This window comes from Sander vitreus, chromosome 3 (assembly GCF_031162955.1).
Source record: "Sander vitreus isolate 19-12246 chromosome 3, sanVit1, whole genome shotgun sequence".
Taxonomy (NCBI): domain Eukaryota; kingdom Metazoa; phylum Chordata; class Actinopteri; order Perciformes; family Percidae; genus Sander; species Sander vitreus.
Window position 1 is genome coordinate 15,949,676 of NC_135857.1, and position 23,396 is coordinate 15,973,071.

General features: G+C 39.0%; 1 protein-coding gene across 6 annotated transcripts in view; it reads right to left on the reverse strand.

The window, feature by feature from the left end:
* Positions 1-12,275: 12,275 nt before the first annotated feature.
* Positions 12,276-23,396, reverse strand: part of mcamb (melanoma cell adhesion molecule b) — a 38,921-nt gene continuing 27,800 nt past the window's right edge. For 3 of the 6 annotated variants that reach the window (XM_078246222.1, XM_078246227.1, XM_078246226.1), the window contains 8 exons: positions 22,690-22,831; positions 22,268-22,395; positions 21,311-21,452; positions 20,917-20,985; positions 19,841-19,870; positions 19,265-19,388; positions 15,779-15,890; positions 12,276-15,621 (listed from right to left, as the gene is read on the reverse strand). In XM_078246222.1, coding sequence (XP_078102348.1) covers positions 15,592-15,621; positions 15,779-15,890; positions 19,265-19,388; positions 19,841-19,870; positions 20,917-20,985; positions 21,311-21,452; positions 22,268-22,395; positions 22,690-22,831 — 777 coding nt within the window. In that variant the 3' untranslated portion in view covers positions 12,276-15,591. Of the gene's footprint in view, positions 15,627-15,778; positions 15,891-19,264; positions 19,389-19,840; positions 19,871-20,916; positions 20,986-21,310; positions 21,453-22,267; positions 22,396-22,689; positions 22,832-23,396 lie in introns of all 6 variants that reach the window. The other 3 variants (XM_078246223.1, XM_078246225.1, XM_078246228.1) reach the window with 3 other exon arrangements.

A 23,396-nucleotide genomic window follows, 5' to 3' on the forward strand; every position in this document is an offset into this window, starting at 1 on the left:
TCACTTTTAATATGGAGGGTATTGTCTGATGTGTCTTTCGCAAGACTCTTATAGATACGTGATACTTGATGCTTTGTTGATACCACTTATACAGAAATTTGTATAAAATATCGCTCAATATCAGTTGGATCTCTTTTAAGACTATACCAATCTGTGTGCTTTGTGATGTAGTGTCATATTTGTAGATATCTATACAGGTCATTTGAGGGCAAGGCAAACTTTTCTTGAAGTTGTGAAAATGATCGCAATGTAACAACCAGACCCTTTTCCGCCCATCTTCTGTATGCTAAGTCTGTCACAGATGGGAGAAACTCAATGTTTCCAAGAATGGGCATTGCCCTTGATAGAGCTATAGACCCCTTTAACTGTTTCTGGGTACTGTTCCAAACCTTTAGTGTGTGTTTGACCCAAATGTTATTAATTCTTATTTTTTTCTGAGCCTGCTGACTAAGAAATGGAAGAGTAGATATTGATATCCCTTTTAAGGAATTCTGTTCGATGGATAGTCATCCAGTTTCTTCATCTTTGGTCACCCATGCCACTATTTCTCTAAGTCGGGCTGCCCAAGGCAAGATTAGGTAGACCCAGGCCTCCTTTTTCTTTACTTGCCATCAATATTTTTAAACGTACCCTGGGTCTCCTATTTTGTCGAATAAATTGTGATATACATTTTTCAAGAAGTTTAAGTGTTGATTGTGGTACATGAACAGGCAGAGATTGAAATAAAAAAAGGAGTCTAGGTAACATATTCATCCTCACTGACTCTATTCGGCCAAAAAATGACAAAGGCAGCATATCCCACCTACTTATATCTTGGTTGATCTCTTTGACTAGTTTGTGGTAATTGGAGGAATAAAGCTGTGCTGGTTTTGGTGTCAGAATAACACCTAAATATCTAAATCCCTGTTTTGATTTCCTAAAGGATACCAATTCATCTAGTTGCTGGGGCCACTCACCACTTAGCATCATTGCTTCCGATTTATTTGTATTTATCTTATATCCTGACACTGCACTGTATTTATTAAAACGATTTAGAAGTGCGGGGATAGAAACCATGGGGCGTTCTAAGAATAACAAAATGTCATCAGCAAATAAAGCTAGTTTGTGTTGGGTCATTCCCTCATCAGGGTTGCCCAGTATGAGGGGGTTTGTCCTTATTAATTCCGCCAATGGCTCTATGCTTAAGGCAAATAAAGGAGATAACGAATCCCCCTGGCGGGTGCCACGTCCCAGTGGAAAGAAATGCCCATTTACTCTAACTCTAGATTTGGGGTTTTTATCAAATACGCATATCCAATTAATACATTTTTTGTGTCAAAGAAGTCAGTCATTGAAGCCCATATATCTGAGAGTCTGCTGGAGGAAAGTCCATTCAACCCTATCAAATGCCTTCTCAGCATCTAAGCTGAGAAGCATTGAAGGGGTATTCCTTTTGGCTGTGATAAATTGCAGGTTTAAAGCCCTTCTGACGTTGTCCACGCCTTGTCGATTATTAATAAACCTGGTTTGATCCTGTTTTACCAGTTTGTGTATGAATTTTTGTATTCTTTTTGCTATGATTGAGGTAAGAATTTTAAGATCAACGCACAAGAGACTGATTGGACGATAGGAGGTACACTGGATCGGATCCTTGTTTTCTTTGTGGATAACACTTATTGCTTCTGACCACGATCCAGGCGGATCTCCCCTCTTTAGTGCATAGTTATAAACCTTACACAAGATTGGGGTCAGAGCATCTATAAATGCTTTATAATATTCTCCTGGGAAACCATCTGTTCCTGGGGATTTGTTATTTTTAAGTTTTAAGGTATTGTCCCTGATTTCTTTTTCTGAAATTGGCAAAGACATCATGTCTAATTACATTTTTATGACATACTATACTATGCCTTTTTTATTACTTTTTCCGACATACAATACTATGATTAGTTTTTTAGCTCAGTCTGTTAGAAGACTTGTTGGTGTCTTAGGTTGGGAATTCCCATTATTTGCTAAATATGTTTTCAATCACATGTCTAGAGGAAAGTCACACTATACTATGACTTTTTCATGATTTATTTCAACAAATTGTACTATGACGTTTTTTGACATACTATAGTATGACTTTTTCATGACTTTTTTCAACATACTATATTATGGAGTGAAATCAAACCATTTCTGTCATATAGATCTTGGAGAGTGTGAATTCCTACAGAAGCCCAACTGTCATTAAAATAAGGACCAGAATGCTGTAATACATTGTAGTTATACCAAACAGGAGAGCAGTCACAAAGCTTTACGTTACATCCCATATGTTTCTGGACAGCAAACCAAATTTATACAATTACTTTTTTATGACTTTTTTCGACCTACTATACTGTGACTTTTTTTTATTTTTTCAACATACTATACTATAACTTTTTTTGACATAGTATACAATTACTTTTTTATCACGTTTTCGACATACTATACTATGACTTTTTTATGACTTTTTTCGATATACTATACCGTGACTTTTTTATGATTTTTTCAACATACTATACTATGACTTTTTTAGACACACTATACAATGACTTTTTTATGACTTTATTCAACATATTAACTATGACTTTTTCCCGACATACTATTGCATTGCATTGCATTGCATTTTTTATGACTTATTATGACATACTGTACTATGACTTTTGTATGACTTTTTTCAACATACTATACTATGCCTTTTTTATGACCTTTTTCGACATACTATACTATGACTATTTTTCAACATACTATACTATCACTTTTTTATGACTTTTTCGACATACAATACTATGACTTCTTTCAGACTTTTTTCAACATACTATACTATGACTTTTTTCGACACGCTATACTATGACTTTCATGATTTTTTTTCAACATACTATACTATGACTTTTTTTGACATACTATAGAATTACTTTTTTATGACTTTTGTCAACATACTATACTATGACTTTTTCCGACATACTATACTATGCACTTCTCCGGGAACCATCACCTTATCGTGGTGGAGAGGTTTGTGTGTCCCTATGAACCTGAGGGCTGTGTTGTCTGGAGCTTTGTGCTCCTGGTAGGGTCTCCCAAGGCAAAGTGGTCTCAGGTGAGGGGCCAGACAAAGAATGGTTCAAAAATCCTATGAAAAATCGAGGAAGGGATGAAGTGACCCTGCCCGGAGGAAGCCCGGGGCCCCCGTCTGGAGCCAGGCCCAGATGGAGGGCTCGTCAGCGAGCGTCTGGTGGCCGGGTTTGCCACGGAGCCCGGTCGGGCACAGCCCGAAAAAGCTACGTGGCGGACATCCCTCCATCCCATGGGCCCCCCACCTGTGGGAGGAACCGCTGGGGTCGGGTGCGCTGCCACATGGGTGGCAGTGAAGGTCAGGGGCCTCGACGGACCAGACCCAGGCAGCAGAGGCTGGCTCCGGGGACGTGGAATGTCACCTCTCTGTGGGGGAAGGAGCCGGAACTTGTGCGGGAGGTGGAGCGCTACCGGTTAGATCTGGTGGGGCTTACCTCTACGCACAGTCTTGGTTCTGGAACCATACTCCTGGATAGGGGTTGGACTCTTTTCTTCTCCGGAGTTGCCCAGGGTGTGAGGCGCCGGGCGGGTGTGGGGATACTCACAAGCCCCCGGCTGGCGCCGCTACGTTGGAGTTTAACCCGGTGGACGAGAGGGTCGCCTCCCTACGCCTGCGGGTTGTGGGGGGAAAACTCTGACTGTTGTTTGTGCATATGCACCAAACAAGAGTTCAGAGTATTCGGCCTTCTTGGAGACCTTGAGTGGAGTCCTGCATGGGGCTCCAGTCGGGGACTCCATAGTTCTGCTGGGGGGGACTTCAACGCGCACGTGGGTAATGATGGAGACACATGGAGAGGCGTGATTGGGAGGAACGGCCTCCCTGATCTAAACCAGAGTGGTTGTTTGTTGTTGGACTTCTGTGCTAGTCATGGATTGTCTATAATGAACACCATGTTCGAACATAGGGATGCTCATAAGTGTACTTGGTACCAGAGCACCCTAGGCCAAAGGTCAATGATCGATTTTATAATCGTTTCATCTGATCTGAGGCCATATGTTTTGGACACTCGGGTGAAGAGAGGGGCGGAGCTGTCAACCGATCACCATCTGGTGGTGAGTTGGGTCAGGGGGTGGGGGAAGACTCTGGACAGACCTGGTAAGCCCAAGCGGGTAGTGCGGGTAAAGTGGGAACGTCTGGAGGAGGCCCCTGTCCGACAGACTTTCAACTCACACCTCCGGCGGAGCTTTTCGTGCATCCCTGTGGAGGCTGGGGGGCATTGAACCCGAGTGGACAATGTTCAAAGTTTCCATTGCTGAAGCTGCGGTGAGGAGCTGTGGTCTTAGGGTCTTAGGTGCCTCAAGGGGCGGTAACCCACGAACACCGTGGTGGACACCGGTGGTCAGGGAAGCCGTCCGACTGAAGAAAGGAGTCTTTCCGGGATATGTTATCCCAGGCGACTCCGGAGGCAGTTGCAAGGTACCGAAGGGCCCGAAGGGCTGCAGCCTCTGCCGTGAAAAGAGGCAAAGCAGCGTGTGTGGGAGAAGTTCGGAGAAGACATGGAGAAGGACTTTCGGTCGGCACCAAGGTACTTCTGGAAAACCGTTCGCCACCTCAGGAGGGGAAGCGGGGAACCATCAAGCTGTGTACAGTAAGGATGGGGACGCTGTTGACCTCAACTGAGGAGGTAATAGAGGGCGGTGGAAGGAGCACTTTGAGGAACTCCTAAATCCGACTAATCGCCCTCTATGGTAGAGGCAGAGCTGGAGGATGAGGGGGATTGGCATCAATTTCCCTGGTGGAGGTTGCTGAGGTAGTTAAACAACTCCACAGTGGCAAAGCCCCAGGAATTGATGAGATCCGTCCAGAAATGCTTAAAGCTCTGGGTGTGGAGGGGTTGTCTTGGTTGACACGCCTCTTCAACATTGCGTGGAAGTCTGGGGACGGTGCCTAAGGAGTGGCAGACCGGGGTGGTGGTTCCCCCTTTTTTAAAAAGGGGGACCAGAGGGTGTGTGCCAATTACAGGGGTATCACACTTCTCAGCCTCCCGGTAAAGTCTACTCCAAGGTGCTGGAAAGGAGGGTTCGGTCGATGAGTCGAATCTCAGGTTGAAGAGGAACAATGCGGATTCCGTCCTGGTCGTGGAACAACGGACCAGATCTTTACTCTCGCAAGGATCCTGGAGGGAGCCTGGGAGTATGCCCAACCAGTCTACATGTGTTTTGTGGATCTGGAGAAGGCGTATGACCGGGTGCCCGGGAGATACTGTGGGAGGTGCTGCGGGAGTACGGGGTGAGGGGTCCCTTCTCAGGGCCATCAATCTCTGTACGACCAAAGCGAAGCTGTGTCCGGGTTCTCGGCAGTAAGTCGGACTCGTTTCAGGTGAGTTGGCCTCCGCCAGGGCTGCGCTTTGTCACCAATCCTGTTTGTAGTATTTATGGACAGGATATCGAGGCGTAGTCGGGGTGGAGAGGGGTTGCAGTTCGGTGGGCTGGGGATCTCATCGCTGCTTTTTGCAGATGATGTGGTCCTGATGGCATCATCGGCCTGTGACCTTCAGCACTCACTGGATCGGTTCGCAGCCGAGTGTGAAGCGGCTGGGATGAGGATCAGCACCTCTAAATCGGAGGCCATGGTTCTCAGCAGGAAACCGATGGAGTGCCTTCTCCAGGTAGGGAATGAGTCCTTACCCCAAGTGAAGGAGTTCAAGTACCTTGGGGTCTTGTTCGCGAGTGAGGGGACAATGGAGCGGGAGATTGGTCGGAGAATCGGCACAGCAGGTGCGGTATTACATTCAATTTATCGCACCGTTGTGACGAAAAGAGAGCTGAGCCAGAAGGCAAAGCTCTCAATCTACCGGTCAGTTTTTGTTCCTACCCTCACCTATGGTCATGAAGGCTGGGTCATGACCGAAAGAACAAGATCCAGGGTACAAGCGGCCGAAATAGGTTTCCTCAGGAGGGTAGCTGGCGTCTCCCTTAGAGATAGGGTGAGAAGCTCAGTTATCCGTGAGGAGCTCGGAGTAGAGCCGCTGCTCCTTTGCGTCAAAAGGAGCCAGTTGAGGTGGTTCGGGCATCTGGTAAGGATGCCCCCTGGGCGCCTCCCTAGGGAGGTGTTCCAGGCACGTCCAGCTGGGAGGAGGCCTCGGGGGAGACCCAGGACTAGGTGGAGGGATTATATCTCTAACCTGGCCTGGGAACGCCTCGGGATCCCCCAGTCGGAGCTGGTTTATGTGGCCCGGGAAAGGGAAGTTTGGGGTCCCCTGCTGGAGCTGCTACCCCCGCGACCCGACCCCGGATAAGCGGATGAAGATGGATGGGATGGATGGATATACTATGCATGTTTGTGACTTATTTCAACATACTATACTATGACTTTTTTCGACATACTATACTATGACTTTTTCCGACATACTATACTATGACTTTTTCCGACATACTATTCTATGACTTTTTTTATAATTTCTTTCAACATACTACGCTATGACTTCTTTCAGACTTTTTTTGACATACTATACTATGACTTTTTTATGACATTTTTTGACATACTATACCATAACTTTTTATGATTTTTTTTCAACATACTATACTATGACTTTTTTTGACATACTATACTATGCATATTTGTGACTTATTTCAACATACTATACTATGACGTTTTCATGAGTTTATTTCGACATGCTATACTATGACTTTTTCCGACATACTATACTATGCTTTTTTTATGACTTTTTTCGACATACTATTCTATGACTTTTTTTATAATTTCTTTCAACATACTACGCTATGACTTCTTTCAGACTTTTTTTGACATACTATACTATGACTTTTTTATGACTTTTTTGACATACTATACTATGACGGTTTCAGGAGTTTATTTCGACATGCTATACTATGACTTTTTTTGACACGCTATCTAGACTTTTTATGACATTTTTTCAACATATTATACTATGACTTTTTTTGACATACTATACAATTACTTTTTTATGACTTTTTTCAACATACTATACTATGACTTTTTCCGACATACTATACTATGCATGTTTGTGACTTATTTCAACATACTATACTATGACTTTCATGAGTTTATTTCGACATACTATACTATGACTTTTTCCGACATACTATACTATGACTTTTTCCGACATACTATACTATACTTTTTTTATGACTTTTTTCGACATACTATTCTATGACTTTTTTTATAATTTCTTTCAACATACTACGCTATGACTTCTTTCAGACTTTTTTTGACATACTATACTATGACTTTTTTATGACATTTTTTGACATACTATACCATAACTTTTTATGATTTTTTTTCAACATACTATACTATGACTTTTTTTGACATACTATACTATGCATATTTGTGACTTATTTCAACATACTATACTATGACGTTTTCATGAGTTTATTTCGACATGCTATACTATGACTTTTTCCGACATACTATACTATGCTTTTTTTATGACTTTTTTTCGACATACTATTCTATGACTTTTTTTATAATTTCTTTCAACATACTACGCTATGACTTCTTTCAGACTTTTTTTGACATAATATAGTATGTCGAAAAAAAGTCATAGTATACTATGACTTTTTTTCGACATACTATACTATGACTTTTTTATGACTTTTTTGACATACTATACTATGACGGTTTCAGGAGTTTATTTCAACATGCTATACTACGACTTTTTTTGACACGCTATCTAGACTTTTTATGACATTTTTTCAACATATTATAGTATGACTTTTTTTGACATACTATACAATTACTTTTTTATGACTTTTTTCAACATACTATACTATGACTTTTTCCGACATACTATACTATGCATGTTTGTGACTTATTTCAACATACTATACTATGATGTTTTCATGAGTTTATTTCGACATGCTATACTATGACTTTCATGACTTTTTTTCGACATACTATACTATACTTTTTTTATGACTTTTTTCGACATACTATTCTATGACTTTTTTTATAATTTCTTTCAACATACTACGCTATGACTTCTTTCAGACTTTTTTTGACATAGTATAGTATGTCGAAAAAAAGTCATAGTATACTATGACTTTTTTCGACATACTATACTATGACTTTTTTATGACTTTTTTTGACATACTATACTATGACGTTTTCATGAGTTTATTTCGACATGCTATACTATGACTTTTTTTGACACACTATCTAGACTTTTTATGACATTTTTTCGACATACTATTCTATGACTTTTTTATTACTTTTTCAATATACTATACTATGACTTTTTTCGACATACTATACAATTACTTTTTTATGATGTTTTTGACATACTATACTATGACTTTTTTTGACATACTATACCATGACTTTTTTATGATTTTTTCAACATACTATACTTTGACTTTTTTTATGACTCTTTCGACATACTATACTCTGATGTTTTCAGGAGTTTATTTCGACCTGCTATACTATGACTTTTTTCGAAACACTATACTATGACTTTTTATGATTTTTATTTTTGACATACTATACTATGACTTTTTAATGACTTTTTTCGACATACTATACCGTGACTTATAAACTTAGCACAAAAGGTAAGGAAATTTGTGTTTGGTGGATTATTTCTCTGTGGTAACAATGCTTTTTGGCAATAAATCTTATACCGTTGGAAAGCCTGTTTAGTTCCCTTTGAAATGGTGCCCCATTTGTAAGTAACATGCATTAGTGGGATGAACAGCAGCGCTGAATATGTGGGTTGCGCTCATGAAAGATTTGCCAAATCTTCACTGCCAATGCCAAACATTTTATTCTTATTTTGTTAAATTGCCAATATGTCTTGTTTCTTCAAACTCCAATCATCCAATACACCAATTTATTCATTTCACAAACAGGAGCCTCAGTACCATCTGGAAGAACCATACACAGCCACAACAGCCTGGCACCTCCTCCTCATGCTGGTCACCAGCCTGGTCACACACTGCTGTGGGATGGCATCCCATTCTTCAACCAGCATTTGTCACAAGTCAGCCAACGTGGTTGTGTTGGTCACTCTGGCACGAACAGCACACCCAAGCTAATTCCACAAGTGTTCAATGGGGTTGAGGTCAGGACTGCTGGCAGGCCATTCTCGTCTCCACTCCCACATTCTGGAGGTAGTCTCTGATAAACCACGCCCTGTGGGGGCGAGCGTTGTCATCTTGGAGGATAGAGTTCGGTCCCAGACTGTGGAGATATGGGATTGCCACTGGTTGCAGAATCTCATCTCTATATATCTCTTTGCATTGAGATTGCCTCCAATGATTACAAGCCTCGTTTTTCCAGTGAGGGAGATGCCGCCCCACACCATCACACTGCCTCCACCAAAAGGTGTTACTCGATCGGTGCAGCAATCAGCATAGCGTTCTCCGTGTCTTCTCCACACTTTGATCCTACGATCCAACTGCCGTAGGCAGAATCATCCAATCCACCAAACACCAAACAAGTCAATGGCAGAATAAGCTGTTTGGCATTGGCAGAGATTTGACAAATTTTTCATGGGTGCAACCCACATACTCAGCGCTGCTGCTCATCCCACAAATGCATGTTACTTACAAATGGGGCACCATTTGAAAGGGAACTAAACAGGCTTTCCAACGATATAAGATTTATTGCCAAAAAGCATTGTTACCACAGAGAAATAATCTACCAAACACAAATTTCCTTACTTTTTGTGCTAAGTTTAGTATGTTGTACTATACTATGACTTTTTTCAACATATTATACTATGACTTTTTCATGATTTTTTTAAACATACTATACTATGACTTTTTTCGACATACTATACAATTACTTTTTTATGACTTTTTTCGACATACTATTCTATGACTTTTTCTGACATACTACACTATGCATGTTTGTGACTTATTTCGACATACTATACTATGGCTTTTTTCGACATATTATACTATGCCTTTTTTATGACTCTTTTCGACATACTATATTATGACTTTTGCATGATTTTTTTTCGACATACTATACTATGACTTTTTTCGACATACTAAACTATGACGTTTTCATAAATTTTTTTGGACATGCTATACTATGACTTTTTTCGACACACTATACTATGACTTTTTATGACTTTTTTTAGACATACTATACTATGATTTTTTTCAAAAAAAAAATTCGACATAATATACTATGATTTTTTAATGACTTTTTTCGACATACTATACCATGACTTTTTCATGATTTTTTCCTACGTACTATACTATGACTTTTTTTGACATACTATACAATGACTCTTTTTATGACTTTTTTGACATACTATACAATTCATTTTTTATGACTTTTTCGACATACTATACTATGAATTTGTTCTGACTTTTTTGTGATTTTTTTCGACATACTATACTATGCCTTTTTTATTACTTTTTTCGACATACTATGCTATGGCTTTTTTCGACACACTAAACTATGACTTTTTCGACACACTACACTATGACTCTTTTATGATTTTCTTCAACATAGTATACTATGAAGTTTTCATCAGTTTTTCTTTTTTTTTATTTACTATACTATGACTTTCTTTTGACATACTATACTATGATTATTTTATCACTTTTTTCAAAATGGTACACTATACATTTTTTTTAAAGAACATTATTTTTGTGTTCTGGTTAATGTGACCAATGGGAAAGGGAAGTTTGGGGTCCCCTGCTGGAGCTGCTACCCCCGCAACCCGACCCCGGATAAGCGGATGAAGATGGATGGATGGATGGATTTTTTTGTGCATTTCCATGATTTGCGCCTTTAATCATTAGGACAGCTTAGATTTGAAAGGAATGACATACAGGAAATTGCCCCATATCAGATTCGACACATGGGCTTCTGGGTCGAAGAATAAAGCTCTTGACTTACTATATTATGACTTTTTTCGACATACTATACTATGTCTTTTTAATCACTTTTTTCGACAAACTATTTTATGCCTTTTTATGATTTTTTTCGACATATGATCCTATGATTTGTTCTTAGCTCAGTCTGTTAGAAGACTGGTTGAGGTGTCTTAGATTGGGAGTTTGATTCCCATTGAGTGCTAAGACTTTCTTCAATATATTATGACTTTTTTTCGACATACTATATTATGACCTTTTATGATTTATTTTCGACATTCTATACTACGAATTCTTTCACCATACTATACTATGACTTTTTTATGATTTTCTCAACATACTATACTATGACTTTTTTACGATTTCTTTCTACATACTATACGATGACTTTTCGACATACTATACTATGACTTTTTTTTCGACATACTATACTATGACTTTTTATAACTTTTTTCTACATACTATACTATGACTTTATGATTTTTTTCGACATACCATACTATGACTTTTTTCCACAAACTATACTATGACTTTTTATAACTTTTTTCTACATACTATACTATGACTTTTTAATGATTTTTATGGCATACTATACTATGACATTTTTAAAGACGTTTTATTAAATACTATTCTATGAATTTTTTCGACATACTATACTATGATTTTTTTCTACATACTATACGATGACTTTTTCAAGGCTTTTTTCAACATACTATACTATGACTTTTTTTCGACCTACTATACTATGACTTTTTGCTACGTACTATACTATGACTTTTTTATGATTTCTTTCGACATACCATACTATGACTTTTTATAACTTTTATCGACATATTAAACTATGACTTTTTAATGACTTTTTTCAACCTACTATTCTATGACTTTTTCCGACATACTATAATGTGACTTTTTTTATGATTATTTCAACGTACTATACGATTACTTTTTCATTACTTTTTTTCGTCATTCTATACTATGATTTTTTATAAATGTTTTAAGATATACTATACTATGACTTTTATGACATTTTTATGGCATACCATGACATAATATACCATGACTTTTGAATTACTTTTTTATGACATACTATGACATTTTTAAAGTCATTTTTTTATGAAATACTATTGCATGACCTCTTATGACTTTTTTATGACATACTTTACTTTGACATTTTTATGACATTTTATGACATGCTATACTTTGACCGTTTTATTAAATTTTTATGGCATGCTATACATTCTATACTATACAAAATCTAGTTGACTGTCCGTGGTTCAAATCAGCATCATGTTTGAGCCATTTTTAAAACTATTACATAACTTAAAGCCTTCTGTGTACCAAGAGACTGCTAAATGTATAACATGTAATTTACCGTATGTCCGCAGGAGCAGAACAATACGACCATGATTTATTTGTCTGCATGTTAACAATAACAGAATAAGTAAAGCAACAAGCGTATCATTTCCTAGAAAGAACTTTGTCATATTGCTGTACTGGCAGAAAAAAATAGATATCGGTTTGAAAGAACGACTTCCAAGTAAATATTCATGTATTCCTCATGTAATATCAGAAACATAATTCTCCATATACTTTGAATTGTATGCTTGCCTCTAGACAAATTTCACATTTCTTCATATTCAGCTGTGCATTCAAACATCACTAAAGGTTAACGAACACTTAATTAACTGGAAGAGTACCAACTGAACACGGTTTCTATTACCCTATAATTAGTACCAAATACATACAGGTGCATTCTAGCGAATTATAGAAATTTAATAAGAAATCTTTCAGTACCTGTAATTCTGCACAACAGAAATCTGATAGTCAAACATCTTCGTTGTTAAACATTAGCAGCCTAACGTTTTACATAAAGTTGTATATTATGTCGCTCAACGTCTAACTTAGAATCATTTTAAGCTCTTATTTTCTTTTAACAGTCAAACTTTATTTGGTATAAGTTTCCAAAACTACAAACAATGCATTTGTTGGTAAATTGGTTTGAATGTCATTAATGACATTCATTTTACATTTCACAACTCCAAGGCATTAAAAAGGCATTTTACAGAATTCAAACATCCAAAACCATTTAACAGTGGTAGTTCTTAAAAACAGCAGAACAAAACAGACTTAACAGAGGGTAGGAAGAGTAAGTATGGATGATATCTGCACATTACTGAGCACAGTGCGTCTTGATTGTTGATTGTCTACAAACTTAGTTTGCATATGTGAAGTCACAGTCATTCCCCCCTCCTCAGTACTCATGTTGTTAGTCATTATGGATTCTGAGGGGGATTCTGTGTCTCTGGGATCCAACATATTATTTCAAGTTTCAGTCAAAACATGAATTACTTAATTTCATAATTCATTCATTAAACATAAAAGTGTCTTTTCCTTATGAGGAGGGCAACTTCATGCCGTGAGCCATATTTAACATGGACCAATAATCTGTTCTACCCTCATCCTTCCTCCTAAAAAAGAACTAAAAATACAGTCATAGTAAAACAAAACCAGTTTCACATTGGCGAAACTCATCTGCATGAATGAATGATAACAACAACAATGAAATCAGTGCACTAAACATTAAATGGAAACAATTACAGGCTTTGATTGAATTTCTAAGGCATCTTTTTAACTTGGCTGTTGGCATTGCTTCCACTCAAACACACACAGAAAACTTCACTAGACTGAAGGAAAGAAACCATGAAGTAAAGAGTACTGCAAATAAAGGTAACCCTTCTATGTCAAATGCTGATCAGATTATTCTCCCGTTTTGCAAATCTTCTTTAAAGTGACTATATGTAACTTTTAAATGTTTCTAACTGAAACTGTAATTTTTCATCTAATGATCATAAATGACTTGTAACAGCAAATGAGACATTGTAACAGCAAACGAGACTAACAGTGAAAAGAACGCTATTTTTATATAGTTTTTATTAATGCCTTTGCCCTGTTCCATTTTTTTCAGCGAAGTCACAAAATGATTTACGGCAGGTAGACACATTCTGTTGGGTCACAGATTTCGCTGTAACACCGGAAAAGCCTGTGTTAGTGAGTATCCAGCCAGGTAAAAGGTAGCAGGAGATTTCTTAATATAGACCAAATTGTATTTTTTATTTTAGAAGTTATCTGTTGTAGTTATGGCTGATACTGGGGTAGGACCATTACAGAAAAAAGGAAATTAAACAAAGAACAACTAAAAGCTAAAAAGGGAAAATGACAGATGACGGTTGAAAACCCGAGTCAATCTCGGTCGGGCTTTCAACGGATGGAGACAATTATGGGATTGTAAATGACTCAAGAACGTCCCTGAATTGGCCCTTAGGTATGTAATATGTCTATTTCATTCATAAAATAATTTTACAATGCACGATATGGTTGTACGTCAGTAGCCTACATTAACTTACGTACCCCTTCCATTTAACGCCCAGTTTTTATTCATTTTCAGTCCATGTTTGTGATGGCCTGCTATTTTGTTTTCCCTTGTCCCCCTGTACTTGTGTAAAGCATCCTTGGGTTTCATGAAATGCTCTACATTAATCTAATATTATTACGTTGTTTGCTACAACAAACTCTTAATGCTTTGGCCCGTGACACAGTGACAGTGATAACGTTACCCGGTTTAGCTCACAATACATCCATAGTAGGCTAATTTACTGTATGCAACACTTGAAATGCAACGATGCATCATAACTTATTCTCTTACTGTAAATTAATGCTTTTCTGTCAGAGCAAAACATTCATCACAACTGTATGACCTCCAAGTAACGCCAACTCGAGAATACGGTAGGCAATACAGCACCGTAAAAAAAAGACCTTTACGACAGCAGGTGTGGTAAAAACACTACCGCTTTACCGTTAGAATCAACACAAACTGAAAGTTACAAATAGCCACTTAAATATACACAAACTGGGGAGTGTAAAGAAAATAATTTTAACTGTAGAGAAGGAAAAACTACACATTTGAATGATGTGTGATTAAATGACCTAAACATTTGTTTTTCAGAGCTAAAAGGAAAAACTTTGGTGAGGCTGTAACTGGCTGTAGGGAGAGGCATCGTTGCATCCCCAAAGACTTCAGTGTACAGACTTAAGCAAAACTGGAAACAGACAAAAAAAATATCCAAAATAAAAACAAGACATCTACCTAAGCTCTTCTTGCTCTCCATAAAGAGCACCCAAACAAAATAAAACACTATCTGGTCATTACTTTTTGGTTGTTTTTTTCGATCGAGTTATTTTAAATAAAGAAATATATACATAGATTATAATATGTACACTTGATAAAGAGCTGTTTCAGGCTGCTCTTCAGTGATTACTTTGCCTGAGGTGATGCGTAGTCGGGTATAAAAACAGTCCCTGCTCAATGTGCTCCAATTATTGTTCTACAGACAATCAGCAGTATACAAGGCTCGTGGTAATGGGAACTCTAGGCGAAGGATTGTCCTTGGTTTATAGGTGGGAGATTTATTTGCAGAGTTACGTCATGGAGGGCTGAAAATCATTTCTTATTATGTGCTGGATGTGAAGGACAGTAAGCAAAAGCTGCAGCTTGGAATAATTTGAGTCTCGCATCATGATAACTGATGGACGACTGAGCTTTTCCATGACATAACTCTGGGATGAGGAGCTGTGGTGGAAGCTTGAAGGCATCGGCCGGTCTGAGCCTCAGAGGGAAGAACAGGAGCAGCAGTTTCCGTGTCTGCAGTCGCCTCCTCACTTCTGTACATCCAGGTACTCACCGCTCTTTACTCCAGAGGGCAAACACAGACAATAAAACACAAAGAAAGAGGGAGAGAGGTGGGGTTTAGGGTGTGTTAATATGTTAATGGTATAATCAGATCAGCAGAAAAACAACATCACCTTACTCTACAACCCATTCAGTTAAACAGTAGATATCTACCTGGTCATTAGGAGGTTGCTTTTCTCCGTTGACCCCGAGGAGCACAGCTTCCTCTGTGTTGTCGCTTTTCATCTCCACCACGATGTTATCTTTGCTGGACTTCTCTTTGGTGCTGCAAGACCAAAAAAACTCCTTAAAGTTAGAAAAATACATATCGCAATAGACTGTTCTTCTATCCAGCCCGAATGATGATGATTCTTAGTTTGTTTTGATTGCCGTTTTGGCCGTTTGGGGGCAGTGGAAACAAGCTGTAAAGGAGTCGAGTTTGTGTCCACCTGACAAATGCATGTATACTCTTCATTCAGTTACATTTTTGGTCTTTACCAACTCCTGAAGGAAATATCCAGCTCTTTAGCTGCTAAATGCTTCCTATGTTCATCAGTTAGTGGCTTACTGTGTCTGTATGCTGTTTGGTGCTGAGCAGATACACAGTGTACTTTTAGAGCTTTTAAACATTGAGTTTAATATTCTTTTATTTGATAATACAAAGCTCCATAGAGAGGAACTACAGAGTTGGTGATAATTATTGAGCAGCGCCTTTCACATTACACGTTGTCCATTGTTAATATGAAAATATAGATTACAACAGCTTTAACCATGTGTGTGTTAACTGCACACATGGGTATGCCTACAATGTTGCTGGTAGTTATGTTAAATTATTTTAAAATTACAAAACTACCCAAGTCTTTACCAGTTTTGTCCCTGGCCTATACAGTATTTGAATTTGATTTTATAGATGATTTAAGGCCAATTAGGGTGTTAAGTCTAGCAGACTTCCTTAAAACCCACAGAACATAAACATTGGCCATGTCTGCCATGAGGTCAAGCATCTCAGTTAGCACCTAACATAACATTCATATGGGTTTAGAGTAGAGTGCGGATTGGGCCGCATTTTTCTGTCCGAGCCCGGCCCGCATCCGACAGAGCAGTAACCGAACCCGACCTGAGCCCGACAGGCATTAAGATATGTATGTCCGAGCCCGACACAGTTAAAATCTAATTCTTTTCTAATACTAATGACCACTTTTATTAAGCAACTGTGGGAAGGCATTCGGAAATGTCAACAGATGAGCGCATCAGCGCACACGGGGCAACAAGCACACGTTAATAAGCGGTTTAATTTAAATTGTTCAATGTGTTAACCTTTCCTGATTGCTTTGTTTCCGACCGTGGTCAGAAAACCAGGGGAGACTCGTTACCTCCAGGGCCGACGTTATAAAATGAATAACGTTGGGGTTAAAAATCCCGTTTCTGGTGAGCAAATGAATGAACTTGGCTTTCAGTCTGGGGTTTATTTCGGACACCGCACACACTGTGTACAAAACTTAAACTTATTCCACCAACTCTGCTCTGGTCGCATCTACACATGCTTCCTCTTTCTCTATCTCTCTATGCCCACTTTACACACACACACACACACACACACACACACACAGAGCTCTCTTAAAGGAGCCGCAGCAACATTTTACAAGAAATGCCTTATGGCGCTGATGTGACCCGAACATTATTTTTAAATATCTGTCCAAACCCAGCCTGGCCCGTCGGGTCGGGTATCCATCCTCTAGTTTAGAGGTTGATCTGGAGACATCTAAAATAAAGTTAACAGCCAATGACATAACTATTCAACTCTCTTCCTACAAGGAAATTATTATGGAATTAACTTATAACAATATTAACTTGATATAAAATTAAAAGGCCTATTTGTTGAAAAAGAAAGCAGGAAAGAAAACAAAAATGTTTTCTGATTGAACTGACTGTACTAACTTTATAAACCTTCGACCAGATCTGAAAAGACATTTAATTTTGCTTTCCACATCAAAGAAATCTGCTAAATAACTTTTTGTATAATGAATTTAGTATGTTGACATCGTACCAAGTTCAAGAAAGTGAAGTCTGCATGTATGGGCGTCAGTTTGGTTTGAAATGTGCTGAGGACAGAGACGCATTCGGAAGTACATTTCCAGAAGTGCTGGGTACAATGACGCATTAATTATTTTTCTTCTCTTTTGCGCAGGTCATGTTTTGAAAGACGCTGTCCTGTAGCTTACTATTGAATAAAAACGTGGTTTAATGTACGTAAACAATGATCAATGATTACCAAATTTCTCTCTCATATTGCTCCGCATAACCACTGAAAATTGTCAAAAAATCTAACCCAAACTCAAATTATTATGGACGTTATCTGACATTAAGCGTTTCTGCTTCATTAGAGCCAATGTAAGGAAAAAGCTTAACGTGGTTTAATGTACCTAAACAACGATCAATCATCACCAAATTTCTCTCTCGTATTGCTCCTCATAACCACTGAAAACGGTCAAAAAAATCGAACCCAAACTCCAATTACTATGGACGTTATCTCACATTAAGCGTTTCTGCTTCACATTTTCAGCAAGGCAGCGGAGCGGCTGTGGGTTGACTCCCCGCGGTTCTCATGGGGTTTATAAGTTATAATGTGAAAAAACTTAACGTGGTTTAATGTACCTTAACATCGATCAATCATCACCACATTTCTGGTTCGATTTTTTGACAGTTTTCAGTGGTTATGAGGAGCAATATGAGAGAGAAATTTGGTAATCATTGATCATTGTTTATTGGTACAAGCTATAGGCACCAATGAAGAAGACAACGCTAATGTGAGATAACTTATATAATCGTTGGATTTCGGTTTAGTTCTTCTGACAGACTTAAGTGGTCATTATAAGATATGGCCATGAGAAATTTGGTGATCATTGATCGTTGTTTAGGTACATTAAACCACCAAGCTTTTTCACGTTAAGCAGAATGTCCCGACAGACAGTGTTGTGAACAGAGAAGCATGCAGCCAGCGCAGCAGCAGAGCGGCTGTGTGTGTGTGTGTATGTATGTATATATATATATATATATATGTATGTATATATATATATATATGTATATATGTGTGTGTGTGTGTGTGTGTGTGTGTGTGTGTGTGTGTGTATATATATATATATATATATATATATATATATATATATATATATATATATATATGTATGTATATGTGTGTGTGTGTGTGTGTGTGTGTGTGTGTGTGTGTGTGTCTGTGCCTGCCCTGTGAGGATAGAGATTGTTGTGGATTTTTTGGCATCTGTCGCTCAAGAATTATATGTGTTATGGACTTTTTTTTTTAAACTGAACTGAGCTCGAGGTTTTCAAAAAAAGTGGTGGGTACAAATGACTCATGACGAAATCTGGTAGGTACGCGTACCCACCGTCCCCACCGAAATCGACGCCTACGTCTGCATGTATACAAACTGTCTTCCTCTACTGCCTGTTTTGATCATCGGCCATGCCGTCTTATTCTGTCACCAAAAGCTATTTTGTCCATTTAGTTTCTAGGATGAAAACTTGAATTGGTTGAGAACCAACAAATATTTGATGACCGCTACAATTGACAGCTGGGTCTAAGGGGATTAAAACACATTGCATCTTCACCCTCCAACAGCAAGTGGCTCTCGTTGTACTTACAGGTCTTGCTTGCCGGACCGGCCACAGATCTTGCCCTTTTTGTAGAGGAAGTAGAGCACACTCCCCAAGATGGCTAGCAGCAGGATGCAGATAATGATGACTGCAATTATAACACCCCTGCCCCCTGGTGGAGAAGAAGCACAACAACAACCACAAGGTTACTGGCTGTAACTGGATTATGAATGAGATGATGGTATGGGGTAGGAGAGGCAGATACAGGATCGCATCAGGCAGGCTGTGCAGCATTCCACAGTGTGTAGGTGCAGTAGATTTTTACAGCGTGTCTAAAGAGAGTGCAGCACTAGCGTCATTCAGGTGACCTAAACCTGGCAACCTAAAGAAAAAGAAGTCATTCAGGATTGTAGGAGGAGAGGTGTGCTTATATACAACATGCACAGGAAGAGGTGAAGATGAACAACTCAATTATGGTTTGAGATTTTGTTCATCAGGAGAGAGGGGGCTCTGATGAATGCTGGAGGTGAGAAAGAGGCAGGTGTTGTGGAGGAGAAGTGGAAGGAAGCTTTTTGCCTTTGAGATGGAGAGGTGAAGGGGTCTTCAGCAGTGTAACATACAAACCTGGGTTTTTTTTTGCTGGTGGTGTTTTTGCTTTGAATGAGAAAAGCCACATGAGAACAATTATCAGTTGTTGGCTGGATGTATTAAATAACTCATATCAGCAGGGGAGACAGACACACACACACACACACACACACTTTAGACCTTTAACAGAGGCCTGGACTGAACACAATAAATGTTTAATTTGACTTATCTGTGATTTGATTTAAACATCTAGCTCATAGGCCGACTATAGTCAACAGCAAAACAGTCATTTCCGAGGGCAGCCCTGTTTGAGCTCATTTAACCAGCGCTTTTCCAGAAACGACAACCCAGAACAGTTTTTCTCTAAGGGGAAATTTCCTGGCATGATGTACAAGAGAGAGAGGAGGCAGGAGGAGAGAAAACACAAGGCGGCACCCGTAATGGGAGTCAGGAGACTCACTCTGAGTGCATTTGAAGCATCAGCTGCTTTTTTACAGTCACACTGATGCACACGTGTGTTTGTGGTTGTGTACTGTGTATGTATCTGCACGCCGTATTGGATAAGCATAACGGAAATGCACACTGCTATATGCAGAAGGTAAACCATTTCAACCCTTTTTATCGGATTTAATTGATAACTTTTCTGGGAAAGAAACCTAATTTTCAGATAATTTGTAATACTTATTAAAACGGCCGCATATTAGCAAATACTGTTTAATTACATAACTTAACAAGGAGAAAATAAGAGCTATGCCAACAAATTAGCCTATTAACCTCGCAGCAATGACAGTGATATCACCCATTAGGAACTATAAATACCTTGTAGAAACCACAGCTTTTAATCAGAGCGATCGCTAACCAACACTGCTGTAATGACCTTTCACTCGTGCCTGTGTGATAATTTCTGCAGCCTTCAGGTCTGACTCACAGAAAAAACGTGTGTAAGTATGTAAACCATCTTACACTGAATATGCAGATAATAACCTTTACTGACAGCTAAAGCATCAGTCAAGTCATTTTCGTTGGGTTTTGTTGTTAGAATTTTCTAAACTTTTTGTAGTTGATTTGACTCGAGTGGTGCGAGGCAGAGTGCAGAGTGTCTGTGGTCTTACCTGTGGCGGAGGAAATAGTAGTGGTGGAGGAAATTGTAGTGGTGGTGGCTGGTGTAGTGGTGTGTATAACTGAAAACAGGTAAAAGGCACATATGGAAGGACACTCCCTGTTAACACACTGGTGGAAGAGGGGAGCACATTTACCAGCCGCACAGCGTCTCGTCCAAAACAACAACAACACTGATTGAAATGTCAGGAATCACAGGCAACACGTTACAGCACATGGCAGAGCGTGAGGCCTTCAGACAAAGTAAAATAAACAAAGAAGTGACACAGACAAGAAGGGGAGGAACAGAAGGAAAGGGGTGATGCGAGGAGGACAACAGATAGAGATGTACACCCAAATAAACACAAAGAGCAGAGACAGGAAACACAAGCAGCAGGAGGAACTCACTGGCTGTGATGTTGAAGGCCACCGCCTCAGTGCCGAACTCGTTGGAGGCATTGCAGAAAGCGATGATGTCAGTGGTGACCGTGACGCTGACCACACTCCTAATGCCCTCCTCAGTCTTCATTTGGGATGTTGTCTCGAGATTCTGGCACAAGAACACACAGTTAACACAAAAGGCAGGTCCACCAGCGGAACATGCTTCCCTTTCTTCCACATTCTGTCACAGACTGAAGAAAGGCGCTTCATCTGTTTGAAATGCAACTAACCAACCTTTACTGGCAGCTGATAGCACCTCTCCCAGGCCAATCAGGGATTTCTTTCAATGCAGAAACAGTCAAAATATACTTTAAAATCAGACCAGTTGGGTTGAAGATATCGCTGTGCTTTGAGCTAAATGCTAATGCTAACATGGCAATGACAAGGCTAACATGCTGATGTTTAGAAGATGTTTACCATGTTCACTATTTAGCATTTAGCTAATTAACACTAAACACAAAGTACAGCTGAGGCCAATCCATCTAGTAGATACATCCTCCCTGTGCCATGTATATATACCAAATGTTACAGCAATCCATCAAATGGCTGTGGAAATATTTCAGTCTGGAAGAAAGTGGAGGACCAACCAATGTCATCCACTCGCTCATTGCAACATTACCTTTAATAAATATCCCAGTTAGGCAAATTACTGTAATTACCATGAATACTAGAACAAAAATACATCCAATTCACAACTGATACACAGCCACCAACCTGCTCCTACATTTATCATATGTAGAGTAAAATGTACAGTAACAGTGTGGATCCTATACTGTAAACTGTTTGAATGACACAACTTTGTCATGTGGGACCTCAGTCTTTGGGATTGAAGAGATCAATCTAGTGAGTAAACATTTGGAAAAACTGAGCATTTCTGCTGCAGCTGTAGCTAATCCAAGAATGGGATGCTTCCCTCTGCTGTACCTTTCCATCAGAGGTGGTCCAGATAATACTGGGAGCAGGGAAGCCTCTGACATGGCAGCTCAGGTTGACTGTCTCCTCATAACTCGCGTCAATCTCAGTGTTTTCTACCTCCAAGATGACAGGTGGACCTACAAAGAAAGAGCAAGAAATACTAACTTAAACATTTCTCACATGGCCATACCTATAGCTACTCACAGTGCCTGTTGCTAACACACAAATCCAGCTTTCCTTTAAAAACTGCCACATTAACTAAAAAATACAACTGAAACTACACAAAAATGTAAAAAATAAACTAAAAAAATAAACATAAAACATACATAAACTCACAAAAAAAACCCTAACATTGCATTATATCCGGATATTTCTTGATGAATCACATTGATTACAGACTAGAAAGCAATTTTTTATTCCATCAGATTTACCCTGGACATAAACAGTAAGTGTCCCGTTGGTTTCCATTCCCTCGATCTCAGGAACAGTCACCACGCACACGTATGTCCCTGCTGTCTCAAACGTATTGTCCTTCAGGGTCAAATTGTGGCCCACTGAAATCTCCACCCCGTTCTACACACACACACACAAAAATCACATTTAACACACACGCACGCACACACACTGTCACATTATGCACACATTAATATGAAGCAGGGGTTACCAGTGGACCAGTCTTTAGTAGATCAGACGGCTGCTTCAACAAATATATATATATATATATATATAATAAAATTTAAAGTTATATTTTAAGTGAAAAACTGAGCTTTGTTACTACAACTGATACACAGCCAATCACAAAATCATCACAAAATAATATTCAATTGCCTTTTTTTTGGTGTCCAAAACTTCTAGATAAGCCACTGCCAACGAAAACAATCTAATCAAGTCATAACTGTGGGCTCTCTTTTACAGTGGCTCCACACATGTTTAACAGACATCTCTACATGATGAACTCCTATACTGATAGTTGAGTCTGCACCTTCTAATGAGCTACTGACTCTATGATCACATAATTTGACAAAACTACCGTCTCAAAAGGCAAACATGTAGTGTAGTATGATCCCAACATAAATCTACTGATGTTTCACACAGTACTGTACCTGATTGCACACTAAACATTAGTGTGTCGGGTTTT